The sequence below is a fragment of the Tachypleus tridentatus genome, chromosome 2, assembly GCF_004210375.1.
Source record: "Tachypleus tridentatus isolate NWPU-2018 chromosome 2, ASM421037v1, whole genome shotgun sequence".
Classification (NCBI taxonomy): domain Eukaryota; kingdom Metazoa; phylum Arthropoda; class Merostomata; order Xiphosura; family Limulidae; genus Tachypleus; species Tachypleus tridentatus.
The window spans coordinates 129,402,235-129,428,682 of NC_134826.1; the positions used below are offsets into that span (position 1 = coordinate 129,402,235).

General features: G+C 35.4%; 1 protein-coding gene across 1 annotated transcript in view; it reads right to left on the reverse strand.

Moving 5' to 3' along the window:
* LOC143245097 (cytosolic carboxypeptidase 6-like) overlaps positions 1 to 26,448 on the reverse strand; it is a 367,230-nt gene that overhangs the window by 49,039 nt on the left and 291,743 nt on the right. Inside the window, exon 6 of the mRNA XM_076490975.1 lies at positions 5,147 to 5,279. Within this exon, the coding sequence (XP_076347090.1) occupies positions 5,147 to 5,279 (133 nt within the window). The remainder of the gene's footprint in view (positions 1 to 5,146; positions 5,280 to 26,448) is intronic.

Below are 26,448 nucleotides of genomic sequence, written 5' to 3' on the forward strand. Positions count from 1 at the left end.
TATTGACAAAATTACATTGCATTAATTAATTTCTATGTGGAAGATGCTTACCATTTTTCTCGGGTGATGTCACATCACAAACCTGGTTTGTATAAATAACATTTATAACCTATGTTGCCCGACCTATGGCTCCTTCGAGATTCTAATTTTACAATTCTGAGACATTAAACACTTATGAGGAGTTGGTGGTTCGATCTAAAATCTATTTAAGGTTTTAGTTTATTTAAAAGACAAATGGAAATCTGTTTATTCCATCAGATGGATAGCAACAGCTGTTGGTCGATTTTAGTAACAGATTCAAAGCTGTGAATGACAGATAATCCATGCCCTGTTAAAAATGGACGCCAATGATGAATTAGATTATGACCCCCAAAATAATGTCTTATTACTTTGGTAATACGATGTACATTTTGAAGAAAGTGAAAAACTATTTTATTAAATATGATATTCAGTGAATTCTAATGTAAACGCTGTCGGCTGTGGGTACATTGCTTTGCGTAGAAATATATTTAATGTGAGTATAATATATTAAAATCAGTGTATGAGGCATATCTACGTTCCGTATCGGTGTAAGTCTATAAGATAAACTCACTGTTAAACGTATTCTAAGATTTACGTGCAAATCATGCTTTAACCACATATTTCTTAGTAGCAATATAAAATAACACTAACAATGCCATAGTAATATATTGCATTTTAACCATATGTTACCTAAGAAAAATTTGACATACTATTAATAATGTCATAGCAGCAATATAAATCAAAAATAAATCATATATCTGATAATAACAATGTATCACGTTGTTCTCAATATATGTTAATGTTCCAGTTTCAGATACTAAGAATGATAAAAAAAACTAAATGTATTACTGACTCAGCTCAGCTTGCTTAATGTCCCTGACTGTAAGATAATAAAAGGTTTATTCCATTAAATTTGTTAAGATTATCTTAAAAACTCTTTAATTAATCTTGTACTGTGGCCTATCTTAGGGTCAGAGTTTTTGTTTCTTTATGACAAACTACTAAGGCCGTTTTCTTATACTGTGGCCTATCTTAGGGTCAGAGGTTTTGTTTATGAAAAACTACTAAGGCTGTTTTCTTATACTGTGGCCTATCTTAGGGTTAGAGTTTTTGTTTCTTTATGACAAACTACTAAGGCCGTTTTCTTATACTGTGGCCTATCTTAGGGTTAGAGTTTTTGTTTCTTTATGACAAACTACTAAGGCCGTTTTCTTATACTGTTAGAGTTTTTGTTTCTTTATGACAAACTACTAAGGCCGCCTAGCCTATAGGGTCAGAGGTTTTGTTTATGAAAAACTACTAAGGCTGTTTTCTTATACTGTAGCCTATCTTAGGGTTAGAGATTTTGTTTCTTCATGACAAAACTACTAAGGCTATTTTCTTATACTGTGGCCTATCTTAGGGTTAGAGATTTTGTTTCTCTATGACAAAACTACTAAGGTTGTTTTCTGCAATTCATAAGTCTAAAATGTTGATCAAGAAAGAAACCGGTTGCCGTTATTCGTCGCCAACTCTTGGACAACGTTTTTTTTTATAAAAAATACTTTTTACAAATGAATAGCGATATTCATCGTACATCATAACGTTCTCACGGTTAAAAAAGAGAGTACGTTCAGTGCCGGGTTTCGAACTTCTAATCGACAAATATTATTTGTTGATAAGTGAAATCGTTGAATAACATTTACGACCACCCCTACCTATTTCCAGTGTATTCTAAGTTCCAAAGTGCCTGGCCAAAATTAGACAGAAATATGTAAACAATCTAATTTGGTGAAAAGGCAAAGCGACATTGTAAAACGTGGTAGTTTCCCTATGAATCAAGTGTTTTAATGAGAGGGCCGCCACAATATTGACAACTAAGGTGGTTAGTTAAAAAGTTTAAAGTCTAAAGACATTTTTTTTGCTCAACATAACACATTTATGTGGGTACTGATCGTCAAAAATGAAATACTTAAATCTATATAAAACAGATAATGCTTAATCTAAAAGGTATAATTAAACGAATTAAGGCTAATGGTGATGTTGTCAAGATGGAACACATTTGTTGAAATATGGAAAATACGGCTTAAATATATATTTCGTGCATAATTTTCCAAGTTTCAACCTTACAGCTTTTGAATAAACAAAGTCATTTCAACCGATGGAACAGTGGTAATGATAGGCTTATGACGCTAAAAGACGGGGTTTGATTTCCTGCAGTGGATATAGGAGATAAAATACTGTGTTTTGCTCTCTTAAACAGATAAATACAAAGGTAATGTTAAGGTTTATCAGCATGGCAGCTAGAATATGCAAAAAATATCATTAGAAAAGACATCATCCATCCAGAAACGAAAATAATTTTATTTTTCTTTTTGTCTCGCATTACCTGCTGGCTGAGGTCTAGGGCTAGATCTTGCGATAAGCTAGTAAACACGAGCCTCACTTTCAGTTGTGGACACGTTATAAAAGTGAGAGTCAATTTGTTCGGGTAAAAGTTGCCGCGTGCACGGAGGGAACTGGAAATTAATGTCTCCGACCCACACATCTCTGATTAAATGTTTTAAATGAGGAACGGCAGTTTTCGAATATTAGGGTATCTCTGATCTCGACGATCAGGCTCAGGTGTCGTTCACTTTGACAAATGATTGGAATTGTTAAGTTTCTTCATTGTTAATTTTTAACTAGATTTCAAACAACAAAACAACCTAATTATCTCATTATCATTGTGATATAAAATGATGATTTGAAAAATTATACTAACTAAAACATGGAAATCTTGTATCTTAAACTCGGTAAGATACAAAATAACTGAAATTGATTACATTGTGACGTCTTTTAAACACATTTTTTTATTTTCCAATTGATGTTGTATCTGTTTTATTAAATCTGAATACCTACATACAAATATTATTCTCAGAACAAAAGGCTATCTGTGGACCGCCATGGCCAAGTGGTTAGGGCGCTCGACTCCTAACCTCAGGGTCGCGGGTTCGAATCCCCGTCACATCAAACATGCTCGCTCTTTCAGCCGTGGGAACGTTATGATGTTACGAACAATCCCACTAATCGTTGGTAAAAAAAGTAGTCCAAGAGTATGCGGTGGGGCTAGTGATGACTAGCTACCTTCCCTATAATTTTACACTACTAAATTAGGGACGGCTAGCGCAGATATTACTGGTGTAGCTCTGCAATTCCAGAAACAAACAAACATATCTGTGCTCTGTCTATCGCGGATATCAAAATTCCCTTTTAAGCATTGAAAAACCTACAGATTTGCCACTGAGCTGAGGGGAGGTGCACATTGTACAGGTGTAATTAATTTAATCAATAGTTTGAGACTGGATTCATGTTTGTATCCGCTGTCTTCACTTCAACCTTTTAAACAAAGTATTATTAAAGACTTTGCAATGATTTAATGAACAGCATAAACCGCTTTGACCTAAGCCTACCATTAACAACAACAATAAAAAAGAGCAATATGAGAGTCAAAAACAAAAATCGAGAATTAAAGAAACACTGTAATTAGGTACACAAGGGGCTGTCGCTGCTGTGTTAAGAACGAGGATCGAAACTCGATTTTTACCACTGAGCCACTGCGTAGCATCTGTTAGTGAGGTGGCTGAGAGTCAAATGTAAGACTAAATTGAGAAGATGAGACACAGATACATGTTCATAGATATAATATTGTCATCAAATTTCTAAGAATTTTAGAACCACACACCTGTACGCCAAGCTAAGTTAGGAGCTGTAATTACTGAAACGCATTAATCCACCACCATGAAGCATGGTGAGGAATTACAAAGCTACATTGTTTGTTTGTTTGTTTTTTTGAATTTCGCACAAAGCTAATCGAGGGCTATCTGTGCTAGCCGTCCCTAATTTAGCAGTGTAAGACTAGAGGGAAGGCAGCTAGTCATCACCACCCACCGCCAATTCTTGGACTACTCTTTTGCCAACGAATAGTGGGACTGACCGACACATTATAACGCCCTCACGGCTGAAAGGTCGAGCATGATTGGCGCGACGGGGATGCGAATCCGCGACTCTCAGATTACCAGTCGCACGCCTTAACACGCTTGGCCATGCCGGGCCTTAAAGCTACATTACCGTGTACTTTGGAAAATAAACATGATACATATAAATATATATGTATATGAAATAAAGAAGTAAATTATTTGCAGCCAAACGCGAATAGTATCGTGTTTTTAAGTATAGAACCTGTTTTGTTTCACCAGCTTATACGTTCTACAAAAAACACTGAATTTCTTGTATGTATGTATACAAACTGTATTTCTGATAGGCTTTTTGACTGTTGTATGCTCAGCTGAGTTGATAAGATACAGAAAGAAAGTCCTAAAGGTAGTGACTGATGTTGAACAAATGATAAACCAGTGAAGTCATTTTTATACACTTTGACTTAAAATTCTTAATAGATTGAACTAAGAGCAATGTGGTGGAAAAAATTTTGGGATTATAATTTTGTTTGTAATGAAAACGTATTCATTTATGCAAGAGAAAACGAATATATTTTATCTATCTCTCAAAATATGCAATTAGAGCTTTATCAAAACAACATCGAGATACGGAAATGTAAAGAGGGCTTCTATTATAACGTTTTTGTAATAATTAAAGTAAAATATACTGTTTTAAAAGGAAAGAGATTTAAAAAAGTTTCGTTTAAAGTAGTGTGTGTTTTCTTATAGCTAAACCACAGCGCGCTATCTCCTGAGTCTACCGAGGTGAATCAAACTTTTGATTTTAACAATGAAAATCCGGACATTTACCACTGTACTAGCGGGGAATTCGTTCGAAATTGATCTCTGGGTAAAATTCACAGAAAATTTCAGTTTCTGAACTTTGTTTGTAGCATATTCTTACTGATGTAGACACTTATATGGTAAATCTAAATGTAAAAAAAAAAAAAAAGTTAAAGTTGACACAATATTTTAAAAAGGTTGGCACGTATTAATTTTCTAAACTTTAATTTATGAAACAGTTTTTGTCTGATTTTTTTTAAATGAAGAGAAGAAAATAATTGAAAATTATGTACGAATTATTTTAAAAAGGTCTGTGAAAGTGGACACCTCTTTGTACTTTTAAATAACCAATAAATATCACACCATAGTTATATAAAAATCAAGACCTTGGCAAACATAGGAAGCAGCAGACTCTCCCGGATGTACCCTAGCAGTAACAAAAATCAATTTCCGCTGGCTTCGAGCTTCCGCTTCCGGTACCTCTTCCTTAATGGTGACCAATTCCAAGCGCCTTTCTTGCTGCAAGTGAAAAACACACAAAAAACCGACTAATTTTAGAGATTTATGATATTACGTTTGGAAAGGGGAATCGCAAATATAAATTCCAGTTAACAAACTGATTGGAATTGTAATCGCACAGATAGATTTTTATTTTTATAATATTAGTACTAAAAATGAAACACTAGAAAAATGTTGAAGTACTGCACATGAATATTTACATTCTAGAAAGAAACACAACATCATGCATGTTATAATTTATACAAAGAATGATTTTAAACATCTATCAAATCAAACCTGAATTTAATAATCTCCTTATTTCAAAAGTTCACTTTTTTACAAACCACCTTTCGAATAATACATCATTATCTTTAATTCTTCAATAATTTCGAGTTGTAAGTGTTTGTTGGGTATCTATCTATCTATACATGTAAGTGAAGCTACAAAAAACATAGGAATTCACATGTTATACAGTTTCCAAACAGTAGCAACCAAGCCTGAAACATTTCAAAGTAAGGACATCTACTGGTGAACCTTGAAGAGTCGATAAATAAATTGTTTTTAAGTGACGTTTTTAAAATGGACCTTTTTCCACGACTCTATTTATTACACGGTTTTCTTAACATGCTTCTAAGGTTGCTAATGATCTACATACACACTTTTAGTGTGAATAGCGTTTGTAGGATCTAAGTTATTAGGCGAAGTCTCAAGACGAATTCAGGTGAACTTTGTCAATAATTAAAAAGTACAGTGGTATTTATTAACTTATTATTACACGTAGCGGTTAATGTAGCTACCGCATGCTAACGTCTGAAATACAGACAACTGTAAGAAATTAGTATAAAGGATAGAGTAACATAGATTTATGCTTCCATGCAAAGGTATATTATTAAAACAATTATCTGATAGGTCTGTTGAAATTTAGCAGCGCAGATAACCTCAGTTCCTTTGTTTTGAATTTCGCGCAAAGCTACTCAGTGGTATTGCGCTAGCCGTCCCTGATTTAGTAGTGTAAGACTAGAGGGAAGGCAGCTACGCGTCACCATCCACCGTCACCTCTTGAGCTACTCTTTTACCAACAAATAGTGGGATGGACCGTCACATTGTAACGCCACCACGGTTGAAAGGGCAAGGATGTTTGTTAGGATGAATATTCGATCCCGCGACCTTCGGATTATAAGTCGAGTGCCTTTGTCACCTGGCAACGTTATGTCATTGGTGTATGGAAGTTTTTGAAGATTTTATTCTGTCCATAGTAAAAAAAAAATCTGAATAGGAACCTCCCTAGCTTAACACTATTTATTTTTACATTAATTTCAGTTTGGTAAATATGTAGGAACAATTGCTGCTATGTGGAATTTTTATAGGCTTAGCTTTATGTGTAGTTTTTATATAATGCTATTATCTACTACATGAACGAATGTTTCGAGTAATTCTAATTTTGTAGCAATGTTAAAAATCAATGTTTTTAAAAATAATATTAATATAAGCTTCTAGCATGTAATGTTTATACAAAAGTAATAGTAAAATCTTAAAAGTTAGATTTTTTGTAAGAATATTCACACGTAACATCTTAAATTCTAGAGTTTGGGCGACAACAAACGTTTGTATAACTTCAAAACACTTTTCGTACTAAACTAACCTTCACATCTTGTTTTCCACAAATCTATAAATTTCACTAAAAATATCGCATATTACAGCCAGTTGCATACTGGAAAATATAGACTATCACAGTTAACTTCCTTTAATAAATATTTCAATTCTTGTTTGCTTTAGAAAAACATTCTATTGGTTTTGTTTTTTTTTAATTTTGCGCAGAGCGACACGAGAGATATCTGCCGCTACCCGTCTCTAATTTAGCAGTTTAATACTAGAAGAAAGACAGCTAGTCATAAACACCCTACCCCAACTCGTGGGCTACTCTTTCTTCAACGAATAGTGAAATTGAACAGGACATTATAACTTGCCTCCACGGTAGAAATTTCTAACATCTTTGATGTGACGGGGATTCGAAGCCGCGACTTTCGGATTATGAGTCGAGTGCCTTAACCAGCTGACCATGCCGGGCTGTGTGGAGCCTCTTATATAATCACATTAAAAATCCAAGGAACGTAAGTATAAATGAAATATTACTTTACTAGAAGTTTCAGCTGCAAACGTTTCACGTTGAACAAATTTGAAATATTAGAGAAATAATGTGAACAGTAACTGAGGTGACCTAGCTTCACCATAGCTGTAAGAAACAGGATAAATACATTTCTGCAAATTATTTCAAGTGAGTTCAAGTTTTTCGAGTCTGTGCTTCAGTTCCTTATCAATTTGTTTGTTTGTTTATTTTGGAATTTTGTGCAAAGCTACACGAGGGATATCTGCACCTTCCCTAATTTAGCAGTGTAAGACTAGAGGGTGGGCCACCCACAGCCAACGCTTGGGCTACTCTTTTACCAACAAATAGTGGGATTGACCGCCAAAGTTATAAAACCCCCACGGCTGAAATTGAGAGCATGTTTGGTGTGACGGGGACTCAAACCCGAGACCCTCAGATTACGAGTCGAGCGCTTTAACCACTTGGCCATGCCGGGCCTCCTTGTCAATATGTAAAACTGTTTTCCTCTTAACCAATTTGGCTTTGTTCAACCAAAATAAAACGTTAGTTAATTACAATTTTTGTTCGGCAAATGTTTAATTAAAGAGATTTTTTTTGCACTTACAAATTAATTGGAGATTCTTTAGTTTTGCGTTGTTAAACTTGAACATCACTCACTATAAGAAGGAATTTAGAAAACCATATTCTGTGGATACTTTCATTAGTGAGTTAGTTCTGAAGCAATTTTTAATACATTTAGAAAAATAAAATAAAAAACTTACTTTATTTAACCATAACATTTGGAGCAACAGCTCTTCGCTAAGTTTGATGAGTTTCATAATTTCTTGAAGCGCAAGTTGATCCATAGTACCTTTTTTTAACTTCAGTTAGGTACACAGGTGTATGGAGTATCTCTATCTTGGAAATTCTATATTTCTATCCTCAACGTATTTGATCTGACTGTAAGAATGTTTTGCTTTGTGAAGGGGTGTTAAATATCTTTCCACAAAAACGATCAGTTTTCGGTGGCATTATACAATCTATGAAATGCCAAACATAGAGAAATGTAGTTCTGATACATCCTATTCCAATGCAGCAGTAATGGTTATAGTTTTTCGCGTAACTGCTGGTTTGCATATCCAAATTTGTTTTAATATAACACATTTAACGTTCTGTATTTTTCGTCGTTGAGATGTGAGGTTTGCATAAATATTCAAACATTATAGCAATTAATCATTCGATTCGTTTACCAAAAGCGATGTTGACTGATTTCTGATTTCTAGCGATGATATGGACACGGTATGCTTTGTTAATTTACAGTTTTTTTGTTGTAGAATAATATTTGTCTCTCGTATATGGGAATATCCGTCACACCAAACATATTCTTGCCCTTTCAACAGTGGGTGCTTTGTAATGTAACGATCAATCCCACTATTCGTTGGTAAAAGAGTAGCCCAAGAGTTGGCGGTGGGTGGTGATGACTAGCTGCCTTCCCTCTAGTCTCACGCTGCTAAATTAGGGACGGCTAGCACAGATAGCCCTCGAGTAGCTTTGTGCGAAATTTAAAAACAAACAAATCTCGTGAACCCCTTAATAATTTTTCTTCACGAATCACCTCATTTTTATATACCATAAAAAATGAAATAACATATTACTTTTCTAGTGTAAAAACTGTTGCGCAATAAATTAACTGCTCTAAGTGTAGCACGAGAATCGTACTATTGATTTCTGTATCGTAAGCCTTAAAGCAGAGCACAGATAGCCTACTGTGTATCTTTGAACTGAACGACAGATTGGACGTATCTTGCCAAAAGAACATTTGTAATAACTAATGTTTAGTCTCCTCTTAAAACTTTCTACAAAAAATAAATAATGCATTTTTTGGCTGAGATCTTTTGTTATGTTTTTATCAGTGACATTGTCAAAAACAGTGTAATAAACATCACAAAAGCAGCATGTGGTCTATTTCGAAAGAGTTTGTTGTTTGTTATTTCATATAGAGGGGTCAGAGACTGGAAATACTGGACAGTGACTTGAGGCTTCGCCTTGCACGCTACCTGCAAACTAGATGTATAATCTGACATAAGACAGATAGGCTAACGTTTATTTAATAAAATGTATCCGAAAAAAGAAGTTTGCCATAAAAGTCATATTATATGAACCGGAAAGCTCTTCTCAGTGGATTAAAATAAAGTTAGCCCCCCCCCCTCCCCCCGGCCCGACATGGCCAGATGGTTAAGGCGCTCGAATCGTAATCTGAGGGTCGCGGGATCGAATCTTCATTACACCAAACATGCTCACCCTTTCAGTCGTGAGGGCGTTATTATGTGACGGTCACTCCCACTATTTGTTGGTAAAAAAGTAGCTCAAGAGTTGGCGGTGGGTGGTGATTACTAGATGCATTCCCTCTAGTCTCACACTGCTAAATTAGGGACGGCTAGCGTAGATCGCTCTCGTGTAGCTTTACACGAAATTAAAAAAGACAAAAACAAGTTAGCCCCCCCCCATGGCATTTAGAAAAGGTAAATTGGAAAACATTTATTAACATTTTCACAAAATGAAAATTTTCGATTTTAGATTGAGAAGGAAAAACAAAATAATGTTTTCCACTTGAATAAAGTAATTTTACCATATTCCTGAAACCAGTGTACAATGAATGTTTCTCTTCCCTGAAATAAAACTGAAAATAGTCGATATTGCTATTTACATCTCGATCGATCGAATGAAACAACAAAGTAACACCACCAGTTGTAGGAAGTAAACTAGGTGGTTCGGTGAGACAAGATTCAATAACACAAGATGTATTTCCTGCTAACATGAGCCATCAACTGCGGAGGTTGCTATGTCAGAAATGTTTATGTATATTAAATTTGCCTGGGGCGCTGGCGTAGGTTCTATGGTCGATAAATAATTGAAGTAAACAAAATGAATATTACACTTATATGTTTATATATATATTTTCACTTATCACCAATACTGAACTTCGTTAATGAACAGTAGATATACGAGAATAGATTACTTAGTTGAATCAGGGTATATTCTAAATAGAACAGTAGTAATGCAAGACTGATTATTGAACATAATATAAAAAAATATGAAAGATATTAAAGAACACAAAAATACCATCTCAATTAATTGATTTGACATATTTACAAAGTGTTTTTAGAACCATTGAACTTGGTATTTATTAATCAAAAATTAGTAATTATAAAAATAGATAATGTTTTTTTTCTCATTTCTTGGAGTTTCGTTTGCTTATAATGGCCTGACATGGCCATGGGCGCTCGATTCGTAATCTGAGGGTCGCGGGCTCGAATATCCGTCACACCAAACATATTCTTGCCCTTTCAACAGTGGGGACTTTGTAATGTAACGATCAATCCCACTATTCGTTAGTTAAAAAGTAGCCCAAGAGTTGGCGGTGGGTGGTGATGACTAGCTTTCTTTCTTCTAGTCTTACGCTACTAAATTAGGGACGGCTAGCACAGATGACTGTTGTGTAGCTTTGTGCGAAATTGAAAAACAAACAATACAGTGCTTTTGTTTTATGCAGCTGAATGTATTATGATTTAAAACTAAATTACAATAATGTTCTGATGATCTCTTTGTATGTTACTCTGAATTCCAGGCTTCCAAATGAAACACTGGGAAAGGTAAGATCATAACTTTAAAACATGATGCTTGTACATCTATTATTTCATTGTAGAAGTAACCGGTCATAATTTTACTCGTTTAAAGAATTATGATGAGTGGGTGTTTTTCTTCATACTTGGTATGGTTTTCTCAGATTTTATCTACAAATACGATTTTATGTGATAGCTCATATTTGTATACCATAGCTTTATAAAAAATATAGACGTCTGAGTATGTTATATTAAAACGACTTTCCATATCTAAAACCAGTCAGTCACGTAATAAATACAGCCGGTGTAAAGTCGCGGTCGAACAGGATGTATCAAAACTATATTTTGACATTTTTGGTGCTACGTATGTAATGTGATGCCATTGAAAATTGATCGCTTTTGTTAAGAGCATGTAACGTCCCTTTCCGACACATGTAACCCAATGCACTCAAATCGAGGTTTTGTAAATTAAAAATAAGGATATCCATTGGACCTATTGGTATTGAAAAATTAAGTAATACGGATCAACTTGGGGTACTAAAACAATCCCGAAAGACATCTGCAACAGTCCTACCTAAAGTGCAATAAGCAAAGCTGTTGAAACATGTGTTAACATTTTACGGAAAGGAGCTTCTTCATTATGACATTAGCTATCTGCATTGTTCCAATTACCTTGTACTCTATAAGTAGTGCGTCATACAATATTTATTCTTTAAATGCCAATCTTCAGATATCATTTCTACCCTAATTCTTCAGAAACAGTCCTTAATTTTTTACAGAGAGTGCAGTTCTACATGAAGTGATGCGGATACAGATTTTTTTTTCTGACAGTAATGTAATAGCTCTGACAAACTGTCGATATACATAACTAACTCGAAACATTTCATTTGTTACTTGTGTAGGAGACAACCGACGTGTCGCCCAACTTGGACCAATATATGAAATGTTGAAACCAAAGCAAAAAGTTACACTTCCATGCTCAATGTCTTTATAGACGTGGAAACATCGGGGTATTATGTAAGGACAGAGAGGCGGTGGTAAAGGGTTTTTAAAATTCAGGTAACCATGCTCTTGGTGCCTTTGAACAACAAATAAGACGTTCCCATAAACAACGTTCTTTACAGAAATACGTATTCAACTTAAACGTAGCAACATTCACATTCACTTGCTTGTGTGAAGAGAGAAACTACCATGTGTTCATCTTCAATCAATAATATAGATGAAAGAAATTGTTACTGAACCCACAGTCATAGCTCCTTAGGACAGTGGATGGACACACAACACCGGTGTCAGCAGCTATGTTCCTGTCACGACCACACCCACCCTGCACTTGATGATATCATAAAATTATTTAACTGTTCTTACTTAAGAAGTAATTGTATTCATTTAAGCTCAAATGCAAGAAAAAATAACTTGAGTTCCGCATAACTGTGTGATCACTCAGAAAAATAATAGATGTGAAACCTAACATGAAACCGATAGATCCTGAGGCTGATGAAAAATAGTCTGATGGCTAGTTTAACTGTCGTGTTATTTTAGAACAAAGACATACCTTTCTTAAACCACATCTATTAAAAGATTATATAAGTTCCTCATTGTAATGATTTGATTGAAGCCAAGCACAAATCTATACAATGTACAAAAGACATTCAATGTTTTGCTCACCACAGTAATTAAACTCACACTTTAGTATTGTAAATCAGAGCTTCGTTATACTATTCTTAGGACCCTTTTAAGTAGTAGCTCTAATTCTGCTTTTCACTATTTAAAGACAAACTATGTCGAGTATGAAGCACGAATTATTTTTCATTCGTTCCTTTTATGCATCACAGAACTGCACATGCTCATAACTATCATTAATTTTAAAAAAAACTAATTTAAAGAGTATGTCGAACCAATGTAACGAATTATTCAGAACACAAGCTCTCTAAAATACTGAAATACTTTTTTAAAAATACTGAGGGCTTATAGTGTTGAAATTAGAATTAACTCACTACGATGCAGCGTTGTACTTAAACCAAACCGATAATATGTAGTGTACAATTAGGAGTAAGACCCGGCATGGCCAAGCGTGTTAAGGCGTGCGACTCGTAATCTGAGGGTCGCGGGTTCGAATCCCCATCGCGCCAAACATGCTCGCACTTTCAGCCGTAGGGGCGTTATAAGGTTACAGTCAATTCCACTATTCGTTGGTAAAAGAATAGCCCAAGATTTGGCAGTGGGTGGTGATGACTAGCTGCCTTCCCTCCAGTCTTACACTGCTAAATTAGGAACGACTAGCACAGATAACCCTCGAGTAGCTTTGTGCGAAATTCAAAAACAAACAATTAGGAGTTGATTCACATAAAAACATCATACGTTATCACTACCGATGAAACAATTATATTTGATAACTATAACGTTTACCCTAAAATTTCATTTGACAGAAATGAGCAGAGTTAATTTAAGTTATAAATTAATACACTGGAAACACACCTTACGCTTTCTTATGGGATTTCCTATATAAGTCTCGACAATTAATCAAAGAAAATGTTAAAAACGATTTAATTTTTCACCGTAAAATTTGCTGTTTACTTCTAAACATCCAGTAAACTAAATACACCGTGTAATACCTTTCTTAAAACTTGTGTAACATTTATAGAAATTTGAACAAACGATAGACAAAATACAATACCAGTTTTGTCTCACATTTCTTAACATTTAAATAAACTACAGACACTTTACAACATTTATTTTTGAATCTGTAATGTATCTAATTATTTACATACTCACGTATCAGGGGGTTATATTCTTTCTTTGTTCTTTTGGAATTTCGCACAAAGCTACTCGAGGGCTATCTGTGCTAGCCGTCCCTAATTTAGCAGTGTAAGACTAGAGGGAAGGCAGCTAGCCATCACCACCCACCGCCAACTCTTGGGCTACTCTTTTACCAACGAATAGTGGGATTGACCGTCACATTATACACCCCCACAGCTGGGAGGGCGAGCATGTTTAGCGCGATGCGGGCGCGAACTCGCGACCCTCAGATTACGAGTCGCATGCCTTACGCGCTTGGCCATGCCAGGCCTCAGGGGGTTATAATAATGGATTAATGAAAGACAGAAATAACATAACAACAGATTTACCATCCATTACCACATAGTAACAGTTTTTGTACTATAAATACAAATCTCCATTACGACAGCTATTAACAAATTTATTATTACATATTATTATTTGTTTGTTTATTTGTTGTTATTTATTTTAGTTCAAAACTTTAATCGGGTCTTTAAAAAATTGCAAAAAAAACTAATTCAAAATAATTAACAGTCTCAATATAGTTTTGAAACCCTGGTTGAATATGATGACGAGAAACCCACTTGCAGTAAATATGCGTTCTCAATACGGTTGGTATGGGTATTAAAATTCTGTTTGTTTTAAATTTCGCACAAAGCTACTCGAGGGCTATCTGTGCTAGCCGTTCCTAATTTAGCAACATAAGACTAGAGGGAAGGCAGCTAGTCATCACCACCCACCACCAACTCTTGGGCTACTCTTTTGCCAACGAATAGAGGGATTGAACGTCACATTATAACGCCCCCACGGCTGAAAGGGCGAGCATGTTTGATGCGACCGGGAATTAAAATTCTGAATACAATAAAGTACAGAACAACGTTTCGACATTCTTGGGTCATCTTCAGGTCAACATAAAAGGTTGAAACGTTGTTTTGTACTTTATTTTAATTAAAGGTTTAATACCCATTCCAGCCGTCTTGAGAATACATTTTTACTTCAAGGATATTGTTACTTTGATAGTTTAACTTTTCAGTATTTAGATATCGTTAGCAGTACACTCCTTCTTTTTTAAAGTAGAAAACCTTAAGCAGGTTATTTGACAGGCAGATCGCTATCGTAAGCAGGTTATTTGACAGGCAGATCGCTATCGCAAGCAGGTTATTTAACAGGCAGATCGCTATCGTAAGCAGGTTATCTAACAAGCAGATCGCTATTGCAAGCAGGTTATTTAACAGGCAGATCGCTATCGTAAGCAGGTTATTTAACAGGCAGATCGCTATCGTAAGCAGGTTATTTAACAGGCAGATCACTATCGTAAGCAGATTATTTAACAGGCAGATCGCTATCGTAAGCAGGTTATTTAACAGGCAGATCGCTATCGTAAGCTGGTTATTTAACAGGCGGTTCGCTATCGTAAGCAGGTTATTTAACAGGCAGATCGCTATCGTAGTTTCGTGAAACATTGATCTTTAGATTTCTTTTCTGTCATTTATTACTGTCACAGTTTAAAAAACTGTTTGTTTGTTTTTGAATTTTGTGCAAAGCTACACCATGGCTATCTGTCCCTAAATTAGCAATGTAAGACTAGAGGGAAGGCAACTAGTCATCACCACCCACCGTCAACTCTTGGGCTACTCTTTTACCAACGAATAGTGGGATTGACCGTTACATTATAACGCCCACACGGCTGAAAGGGTGAGCATGTTTGGTGCGACGGGGATTCGAACCCGCAAACCTCAGATTACAAGTCGAACGCCATAACCCACCTGGCCGTGCCGAGCCCTAGGTTAGGTGATCTGTTCAGCAGAGTAAGTAGAGATATGGAAAGTGACCGCCTTTGGTTTACGTGATGCCTTATTAATATAAAGATTTCAATATTAGCAACATTATTTACATTTTTTTACTACTTTAAATCAATGACAGATGTTCTGGTTTCCGTATAGTCACAAATCATTGTATACATTTAATGTAGCATTCGTTTTTTTTTTATGTTGTTGTTGATTTGGTTTCCTGGCCTGAGAAACCCTTTCTAGTTTAAGTGTCTTAATTCACTTAGTGGTTATTCTTACGTGTTCTTTGTTTAGATCTTATAATGCTGACTGGAACTTTTTAGACGTTGTTCTAACTACATTATATATATCAAAGCGACCACACTATTCCAGAAATAATTTATGTAATCAAACCAACATGCCACATTTGTGAATTAGGAGCCTGAACGAAGTCCTAATCGTGAAACACTGGTTCGGTTCCACGAGATATTTTAATGGTTGTACGGGAAATTTTTTTGTTTATCTTGCTCATTGGATAAGGTACAATAACCAAGGCTAACAGAATTTAATTTAAGATAGAAGTATTGTGTGATTATATATAACATTACGAGACTATAAAACACGTGATTCAACAAATGGAAATTAATAAGGTACTTTGTCAATGAACTGTCAAATATGTATGTATAATTAATGTTTGTTGTTTTTTGAAATTTCGCGCAAAGCTACACGAGGGCTATCTGCGCTAGCCGTCCCTAATTGGCTACTCTTTTTACCAACGAATAGAGAGATTAACTATCACATTATAACGCCCCCACGGGTGAAAGGGTGAGCAATTTTGGTGTAACGGCGATTCGAACTCGCAACCCTCATATTACCAGTCGAACACCTTAACCCATCTGGCCATACCGGGCCTTATAGAATTAATAGAGAACAAATAGATATAAGTGACACCTTTGTATCCGAAATACTTCAGCAGCTAATTATGATCATTCTGTGAAAGATATTTTTTGTATTTGTTAAGACTTTAGCAACCAGTTACGATCATTATGGCTAACAAATAGCACAGTAGTATATCTGCGGAGTTGCGCCTCTAAAAATCGCGTTTCGATACTCTTGGTGGGCAGAGCACATATAACCCATAGTGTAGTTTTGTGCTTAATTCTAAACACGCAAAAGATTATTCTGTAAAAATACATCTTCGTATCTGCAGGAATAAACAAAAGAGTTTCTTATTTAAAAAATAAAATTTGTTAAATGTTTTATTTCTACAAAAGTGTCATAATCATGTCATTATTCCTAATTTTCTACAACGCAAAAAAAATGACAAGTTTTAACTTCAAATCTGCTAATATAATAAGAAAAAAGTATTAAAAATTCCTACATAAATATGTTCGTGAAGGCTACAGAGTGCTACCAAAGTTAAACACAACTATTATTTCTCGACAATATCAAAATTTACGAACAATGTTCTCTAAAGATGGTTACAGAGCAACATTCTGAATTACTAATAACAATTTCCCGAAAGAAGAAAAAAAAAGAAAGTTACTGGCAGACATTCTAAGAAATGAAAAGAAATAAAAACGGCACAAGGAACACAAATACATAGCTTCAAGTGAATAAACCTGCTACCCTTCTCTTACAATGTAAAGAGTAAGTTGTTTTTAACCCTTATAGTTTTCAGTTGTCCGTTGATGGAACTTCAACAAAAAGGATCCAATTTTGCCTTTGCATCTGGAATTCTTCCAACACTTAAATCCTAGATAGAATTAGACGACTTTGGTAAACCAATAGCTATTCAGGAACATTTAAATTCATCAAATAACCCCCTGTCTTCTCATTTCACTTCCATTTAAAAACCTATGTGACAAAGTCTTCTAACATAATTCACGAAAGTACTGTATAAATAATCAATATCAAACATTAAACAACTAAAGTACTTCTTCCCTAAACCTGCATATTTGTTATTAAGCACAAAGCTACACTAAGAGCTATCGTGCTTTGGCTATCAAGGGTATCGAAACCAGCTTTCTAGCAGTATAAGTCTGCAGATATACCGCTGTGTCACTAGGGGGGGATTTTCATGCCTTTCACTCGCAAATCTCAAATCTTCTCGACAATCCCAAAGAACTGAAATCAAATCTTTCTCTAGAAGAACACAGAGCACTAAAACTACCAAAAAAAACAAAAAACTATTGAAATCTGACAGAGGTAATGTTGTGGGTCAAATAGTATTCTAGTAAAAGATACCCACACATGATTCATTTCACTTTCAAAAATTGGAAGCTAACTGAATCCCTTCCAGAGAAAAGGAATTAAAACTACTTTTTAAAAAAACTTTCTGCTGATTTATACAAATTGTTTTGTTCCTCAGATTCCCGTACTTTTCAAGTTATAACCTCCATAAAACTCATAACTCTTGCTTTCCCTTGTACTAGATTGTTTTGGTATACAAAGTATACAACTAAAACTTTTGAAAATTCCACGTCTTGGAGGTTTATTACGTATATTTCTCGTGCTTTTTCCTTCATAAAAAAAGTCTGAAATGTTTGTAAAAAAACTCCGAGAACTCAGCCATTTTATTCACTTAATCACATGTGATGTAAAAATATTAGTTTAGTTTTTGAAGCAATACATCTTGCTGGAATGTCACCAAAACAATTCTAATAATGGTTTTCGCCTAAACATCAACACCGTAAGAGACCTGTTTGTTATTGTGGCCAAATATTTTAATTTCCATTTTCAAGGTACATTGTATTCAAATCGAAGGCATAACTGTGGGAAATCCTGTTGCTTTGATACTTGCCACTATATTCATGAAAAGAATTGAAAATATTGCATCTCGAAGTCACTTTACAAACCAGTTTTTTTAGTCTCAATTTGTTGATGACGTTCTATCAGCTTTCGGAAACCCTTACACTGTTTACCTCATTTTCTCTGACCTCAACCAGATGCAATTAAATATCAAATTTAAGATGGAAAAAGAAGTTAGTATCAAATTATCGTTCTTAAAAGTTTGTTTGTTTTGAATTTCGCGCAAAGCTACTCGAGGGCTATCTGCACCAGCCGTCCCTAATTTTCCAGTGTAAGACTAGAGGGAAAACAGCTAGTCATCACCACCCACCGCCAACTCTTGGGCTACTCTTTTACTAACGAATAGTGGGATTGACCGTCACATTATAATGCCCCCACGGCTGAAAGGGCGAGCATGTTTGGTGCAACCGGGATTCGAACCCGCGACCTTCGGATTACGAATCGAACGCCTTAACACGCTTGGCCATGCCAGGCCTATTGTTGGAAAGACAAACGCAGACTTCCAGACCATCGTATTTCATAGAAACATTCACACTGCACTTTATGTTTTTTAGAATTCTTTTCACGGTCAGTGCTAAAGTTAGGTTTATTAAAAACTGCTGTTCGTAGACATAAAATCACGAGTTGCTAACCCGAAAGGTAAAATGTCAACTATAGATTTCAAATTTTTGTACAGAACAATTTTCTTGTCGCTGTTGTTAAGCAAGTAACAAACAAAATAAAATAGATATATCGCGGATATCCTTGTTTGTTTCCTACTATCAAAACTACCTCGTTAAAATCAGCCAGACATTGTAACTAACAATAAGTACTATTTATATTTCTATTTAAAAAACAAACAAACTAGGTCATCTACTATCTAAAGACATATATAGACACTGGTACTTCAGGAAGTATGTGTCTATAGAATGTACAGATTGCAAAAAGATGTTCCTTATTTCTACCTGAATGGGTAAGCAATTTTGAGCACAGTTCCAGTAAATTAATTATTTTGATTTGTTTAAGGAAAAAATCCTCAGTAAAGAAGATAACATTAACAGGCAAAAAGTAAAATTGTTTGTGTATTTGTTGAGAATAAACTGAAGTTTTTTATTAAGAGGATTTATTTTAATTTCCTGTGTCTGCAGACAGATAGCCTATTGTGTAGCTTTACAAGAGACATATTAAACAAATTTCAATACTTAAATTTTTTACTGTTAAAACTTGAATACTTCAGAATGGTCGCACTACCAGTGACTGAAACGTCTCACCCGTTCAAAAAAAATCATCCCTACAATAAAAACTGTAAACTGTAATAAAAAAAATACATAGAGGCAGATTAAAGTTTCTAAGTTGGTTTTTCAAACAATGCTTTCTGAATGGTCCTAAATCCTTACATTCGCACCGTGAGAAATTCAGCGCTGCGTAAACTTTCCTCTTATTTGAAGCAGAACAGGGACATCTTATAAAAATTCATTATGCAGAATGCTCTCATGGAACTTCTGCAAACGAAGCCTGTAAAACAATGAAGAGTGAAATGTGAGAAAAATGTCTGAATTTGAGGTTTATGTAATTCTTTCAGTTTAGGTAGGAACACTTGCTGGTGCTCATAATCATGTACTTAATTTCTTTCAGTTTAAATTGGGACACTTACTGGTGCTCATAATCATGTACTTAATTTCTTTCAGTTTAAGTTGGGACACTTACTGGTGCTCACAATCATGTACTTAATTTCTTTCAATTTAAGTTGGGACACTTACTGGTGCTCATAATCATGTACTTAATTTCTTTCAGTTTAAGTTGGGACACTTACTGATGCTCATAATCATGTACTTAATTTCTTTCAGTTTAAGTTGGGACACTTACTGGTGCTCACAATCATGTACTTAATTTCTTTCAGTTTAAGTTGGGACACTTACTGGTGCTCATAATCGTGTACTTAATTTCTTTCAGTTTAAGTTGGGACACTTACTGGTGCTCATAATCATGTACTTAATTTCTTTCAGTTTAAGTTGGGACACTTACTGGTGCTCACAATCATGTACTTAATTTCTTTCAGTTTAAATTGGGACACTTACTGGTGCTCATAATCATGTACTTAATTTCTTTCAGTTTAAGTTGGGACACTTACTGATGCTCATAATCATGTACTTAATTTCTTTCAGTTTAAGTTGGGACACTTACTGGTGCTCATAATCATGTACTTAATTTCTTTCAGTTTAAGTTGGGACACTTACTGGTGCTCATAATCATGTACTTAATTTCTTTCAGTTTAAGTTGGGACACTTACTGGTGCTCATAATCATGTACTTAATATTACTAATCGGGTATTTTTATAAGTAAACTGATTCACACACATATATATATTTCTAGTTTTATGTTACTTTACATTTAAATATATTTTCTTCGCTATTATTGATTTCTGGTGAGTCAGCGGTAAATTTATGGACTTAAAACTCTAAAATTCGAGGTTTTGTTCCTTGTGTTTGGTATAGTAGATAGTTCAATGTGGATTTGCTCTTAAACCAACGAACAATTGTCTAATATTAATTTAATATTTCAATTTTAGCATTGGTTGCTTCCCTAACTCATTTCAGATATTATATATATATATATATATATTCATTAGCTAGTTATCTAAGTTAACTTGTAAATTGTAGTTTACATTTTATCTTATCTGTACTGACATATTTCCAAACTCCTATAAAACGTGGTTAAAATGAAGTGGATTCGATGCTTTTATTCTCCACGATTACACAAATTTAGGTTATCTTAAGTCATTACTCAGTGTAGCTTTGCGCGAAATTCAAAAACAAACGGCTGGACAACAGTGCCACTACGAAGTTTATCTGCGCAAGTTGTCCCTAATTTAGCAGCGTAAGACTAGAGGGAAAGCAGCTAGTCATCACCGCCCACCGCCAAGGGTTGGGCTACTCTTTTACCAACGAATAGTGGGATTGACTGTACATTATAACGCCCCCACGGCTGAAGGGATAAACATGTTTGGTGCAATGGGAATTCAAACCCGCGATTCTCAGATTACGAGTCAAACGCCTTAACCTACCTGGCCATCCCGGGCCCAGTCCAGTCGTAAACTAATTTATTTGAACGCTTATTTAAAAACAACAACAAGACTAAAAAAATGCCCCATAAGATGTGGGGCATGTTTCCTGTTGAATAACATTTTATCTCATATAATATCAATATTCCATTCCTTGAAACTGGTTAATTGACATTTTTTAAATGCTGTATAACCTTACTCTTGGAGATGCAAATTAATATCATTCATTAAATTCACTGGACATGTGATATGTCTGTAGTACGACATAAGCTTACTTAAAACGTAAGATGTATACAGTTTTAATTTATATATCACAGTGAACCTACACCCTGGCCCGGCATGCCCAAGCGTGTTATGGCGTGCGACTCGAAATCCGAGGGTCGCGGGTTAGCATCCCCGTCGCGCTAAACATGCTCACCGTTTCAGCCGTGGGGGCGTTATAATGTGACGGTCAAACCCACTATTCGTTGGTAAAAGAGTAGCCCAAGAATTGGCGGTGGGTGGATGATAACTACCTGCTTTTCCTCTAGTCTTACACTGCTAAATTAGGGACGGCTAGCAAAGATAGTCCTCGAGTAGCTTTGCGAAATTCAAAAACAAACAAACGAACCTATACCCATACAAGATTTGAAAAACATATAAAATTATTGATACTAAACAAAACTGTTTATTGTACTGAAATAAATATGAAACTTAGTCTATTTATTATTCGATTTACCATCTGACAACTGAAAACATTATAAACATTATACGAACTAACACTCTAAGATGTCAAGCTTCGTCCTTTGACTTGCAAAGTCATTGATGAGGGGCGTAATTATCTGAAACCGATATAACTCAGTGACGAGTTGTTGTGAATCGATTTATAGATTTGGTCTCATACTTATTTTAAGAAGTCAATAATTAACAACGATCATGTGATATGTCCGTAGAGCATTGAATCTTACCAGATGTATATCATCTGTGTATAGCTTTTATAATTTAGTATGGCTAAAGAAAGCTAGTATAGGTTGAAAAGTTATGGTCTTTAGGATAAAGAAAGCGAATATGCTTCCAAAATCATCTTAGAAGATAAACTCTTCTTTTCTCAACATAAAATTATGATTTTCATAACAGTACGAAAATATGTGGATTTACAAAGGTAGCCTTCCTTTCTTGATACGTATCGAAGGGTATAAAAGGATACAAGTGTACTAGGTCACCGTTTTACAAGGAAACAACACATTTCTTGGAGGTTTGTTTGTTTTTTAATTTCGCGCAAGGGTACACGAAAGCTATCTGCGCTAGCCGTCCATAATTTAATAGTGTAAGACCAGAGGGAAGGCAGCTAGTCATCACCACACACCATCAACTCTTTGGCTACTCTTTTACCAACGAATAGTGGAATTGACCGTCACATTATAACGCCCCCACAGCTGAAAGGGCGAGCATGTGTGACGGAGATTCGAACCCGTTACCCTCGGATTACGAGTCGAGTGCCTTAACCACCTGGCCATTCCGGACCTTGTTCGTAGCTTAGCACAAAGCTACACAATAAGCTTTCTGTGTTTTGCCCACCTCGGGTATCGAAACCCGGTTTCTAGTGTTGTAATTTTTGCATAATATCACACTGCCATTGAGGGAGGGGGTATGATGAATGGAATAGCGTTTGAAGATATTTTTAACTTGTGAAAGTAATCATTAGTTACTGCAATAAATATAAGATTTTAATGTTATCTGTTTATTACGTTTCGTTACTTAAGCCATTCTTTCACCCATTTAAAAAGAAAGAGCAAAAACCATATTTAACGAAAGAGGATCGTGGGTAACAAAAGTTTGGGAAACCTTGTGCTACGTGGTTAAGCTGAATGAAATTCGCAAGAACTGGAAAGAGCCCAAAGTTACTCAAAGTGTTTGCACCAAAAAAACATTTCATTTGATGTTCGACACCATTCTTCATTGACACAAAATAACCCATATGATTTTTCACTCGACAAGGTACGTTATAAGAAGCCGCACAGAATATAATTTTACAAATGAAGATAAACCCTCTGAAACTGTTATGTGATGACGAGTGAAGATGATCGCACTTAATCCAGAACTGGTTACGAGTCAGAAGGATCTCATTATAACCATGAACTGTGACGAATGTGGACGATTTCAGTATAACCATTAAAAATGACGAGCCAGGATGATCTCTTATAACTGTGAACTAATGACGAGACAGAATGATCTCTCATAACTGTGAACTAATGACGAGACAGAATGGTCTCTTATAACTGTGAACTAATCACGAGACAGGTTGGTCTCTTATAACAATAAACTAATGACGAGAGAAGACAGTCTTTTATAACTGTAACTAATGACGAGTCAGAATGATCTCTCATATCTGTGAACTAATGACGAGACAGGATGATCTCTTATAACTGTGAACTAATGACGAGAGAGGACAGTCTTTTATAACTGTAACTAATGACGAGACAGGATGATCTCTTTTAAAATCATAGAGAGTCAAGATGACATCTCTATAACCCTGAACTAATAATGATTCAGGATGATCATTGCACAGTCGTAAAATGACCAGTAATTAAAGCATGTGCAAGTAGATATGGTCAGTAGTTCTGGGGTCTGTGAAATAAAACGTCCCATTTAACTAAACAAATGTGTCAAACACTATAAAAAATGGTGCCAAAGAAACATGGAAAGTCACTTGAAAAAATAAGCGAAGTCACCGTTTACCACACAAACATAGAAGTCGTAAAATAACATCTGTAAACATATAATAAACTAAGTATTCATTTAAAAATGTTGGGCAGTCATTTTGTGATGAAGTGTGCTATAAAGAAACGAAAGGGAAACAAATACGACAACAAAAAACAACCAATGGTCCCAGATAAACTTGAATATTTCTCTTTTGATTGCAGTATTAATGTGGCCCAGCAGGGCCACGTGTTTGAGGCACTCCACTTGTAGTCTAAGGGTCGCGGGATTTGAATCCCAGTCACACCAAACATGCTTGCCCTTTCAGTGGTGGAAGCGTTGGTAAAAGAGTAACCCAAGAGTTGAAGGTGGGTGGTGATAACTAGCTGCCTTCCCTCTAGTCTTACACTGCTAAATTAGGGACGGCTAGCGCAGATAGTTCTCGAGTAGTTTTCCGCGAGCCCGGCATGGCCAGGTGGATTAAGGCGTTCGACTTGTAATCTGAGAGCTGCGGGGTCGAATCCCCGTCGCACCAAACATGCTCGCCCTTTCAGCAGTGGGGGCATTATAATGTGGCTGTCAATCTCACTATTCGTTGCTAAAAAGTAGTCCAAGAGTTCACGGTGGGTGGTGATGACTAGCTGTTTTCCCTCTCGTCTTACGCTACTAAATTACTAGCGCAGATATCCCTCGCGTAACTTTCGCGAAATTCAAAAAACAAACAAATAAGCTTTGCGCTAAATTCAAAAACAAAAAACAAACAAGCAGTATTAATGAGAATTTGTGATTTTTTGAGATTAAATGGTGTCTCTATTCTACGGAAACAAACAGGTGACGAGGATTACAAATCGTGTTGAATATAATTATGCTATTTACACTTGTGCTTGATAATGAAGAACAATTATAATGTAATTTCGTGTTGTCTTTCCATGGTGAATCAGTGTTTAAAAAAGACAACTCAAAATAGATAATAAAGCCACTCCATTGACTCAGCTGTAGTTCTGCAGGTTTACGACGCTGAAGTTCAGGTTTTGATACCCGTAGTAGGCAGAGAACAGAAATCCCAATGAGAAGCTCTATGTTTAAGCGTTGAACGATAACCAAACCAAAACGGATTATAAAGTCCAATATTCATATTCGCTTGAGTAAAAAGAAAAATCAAGTGTTATGAATGTGGGCAACGTGGAACAGTCCACCCCAAGTTTGATCCGGACCTGGATTCTAGATCACTTTACAGTATTTCTTAATATAGAAAGATAGGTAATTTTCTCGGTTTTCGGTTAATAGTTCTGTTAAGTGTGACTTGATTTGTACCGAATTCAACAGGTGCGTTAAGGTTGAGACTTCCCCTCACGTTACAAAAGAAACAAAACCAAAAAAACTGGATCATTAATCATTATGGATCTGAGAAGGATTTTTTGTGTTTTTTAAGGTGAAATTTTATGTTTCAAACGCATACAATCTCGGAAAGGAGCGGCGAGGCGAGGGTTGAATTCTCTCTGACAACTACCGTTTTGGGTATCCATATTTTGCTATAACATTTTCAGCATTAGTAAGGGCTTAAACATAATACTAATTACATCTGTAATAGCCCAGTAACTGATGGAATGTTTTCTTTTTTATTCGGTGAATATCAGATCTAGAGTAAAAGACAGAAAACCTTATATGATCACATTGGCACCATCAGTGTGAGGGTAAGTAGCCTGAGGTACACCGTTACTAATTCTTATACGCAGCTGAGCCCTCTACCAGAGAGTCACTGCTATAATGAAATTGGCTTTGAGCCATTTATATTTTTGTGTTTTATGTTTTCCTTTTTTCCGATAATGTTAACGAGGCTTAGATGTCTGTTATGAAACGAATCAAATGGATATGAAACTGATACGTGTCCCTCGACGATTACGTCTTTTGTAACTGATTAAAATTAATTATTGTTTTTTAATTAGAAAACCCATCAAAATATAATATCTTTTAGATTTTTTAATCAAAAACTGAAACAGAGCAGTTATGAAAATAATGGACGTTGAGTGTTTATTATTTCTTATGTAAGTCATTTTATTCAGTTAGTATATCAGTATAAAATCGTGACATTCCAAGAGAAGTTCGTTTATCTACTTGCTAATTAGAATTGTTTTAGTTTCGAACATTAGTAAATTTAGCCACGTCTGTAATACTAATGTCATTATGTCTCTTTTGTTTGTTTGTGGAATTAAACACAAAGTTACACAATGGGCTCTCTGTACTCTTCTTACTTATTTCTAGCAGACATACCGTTGTGCCACTGGGGAACAATATCATTATGAAAACCAGTTTGCAAAATATTAATTCACTTATTTCTTAGCTGTATTATCATTGATGTTGGGTATTGTTCCGTAAAATCTTTTTGTCCCTCGGTAACTCAGCAGTA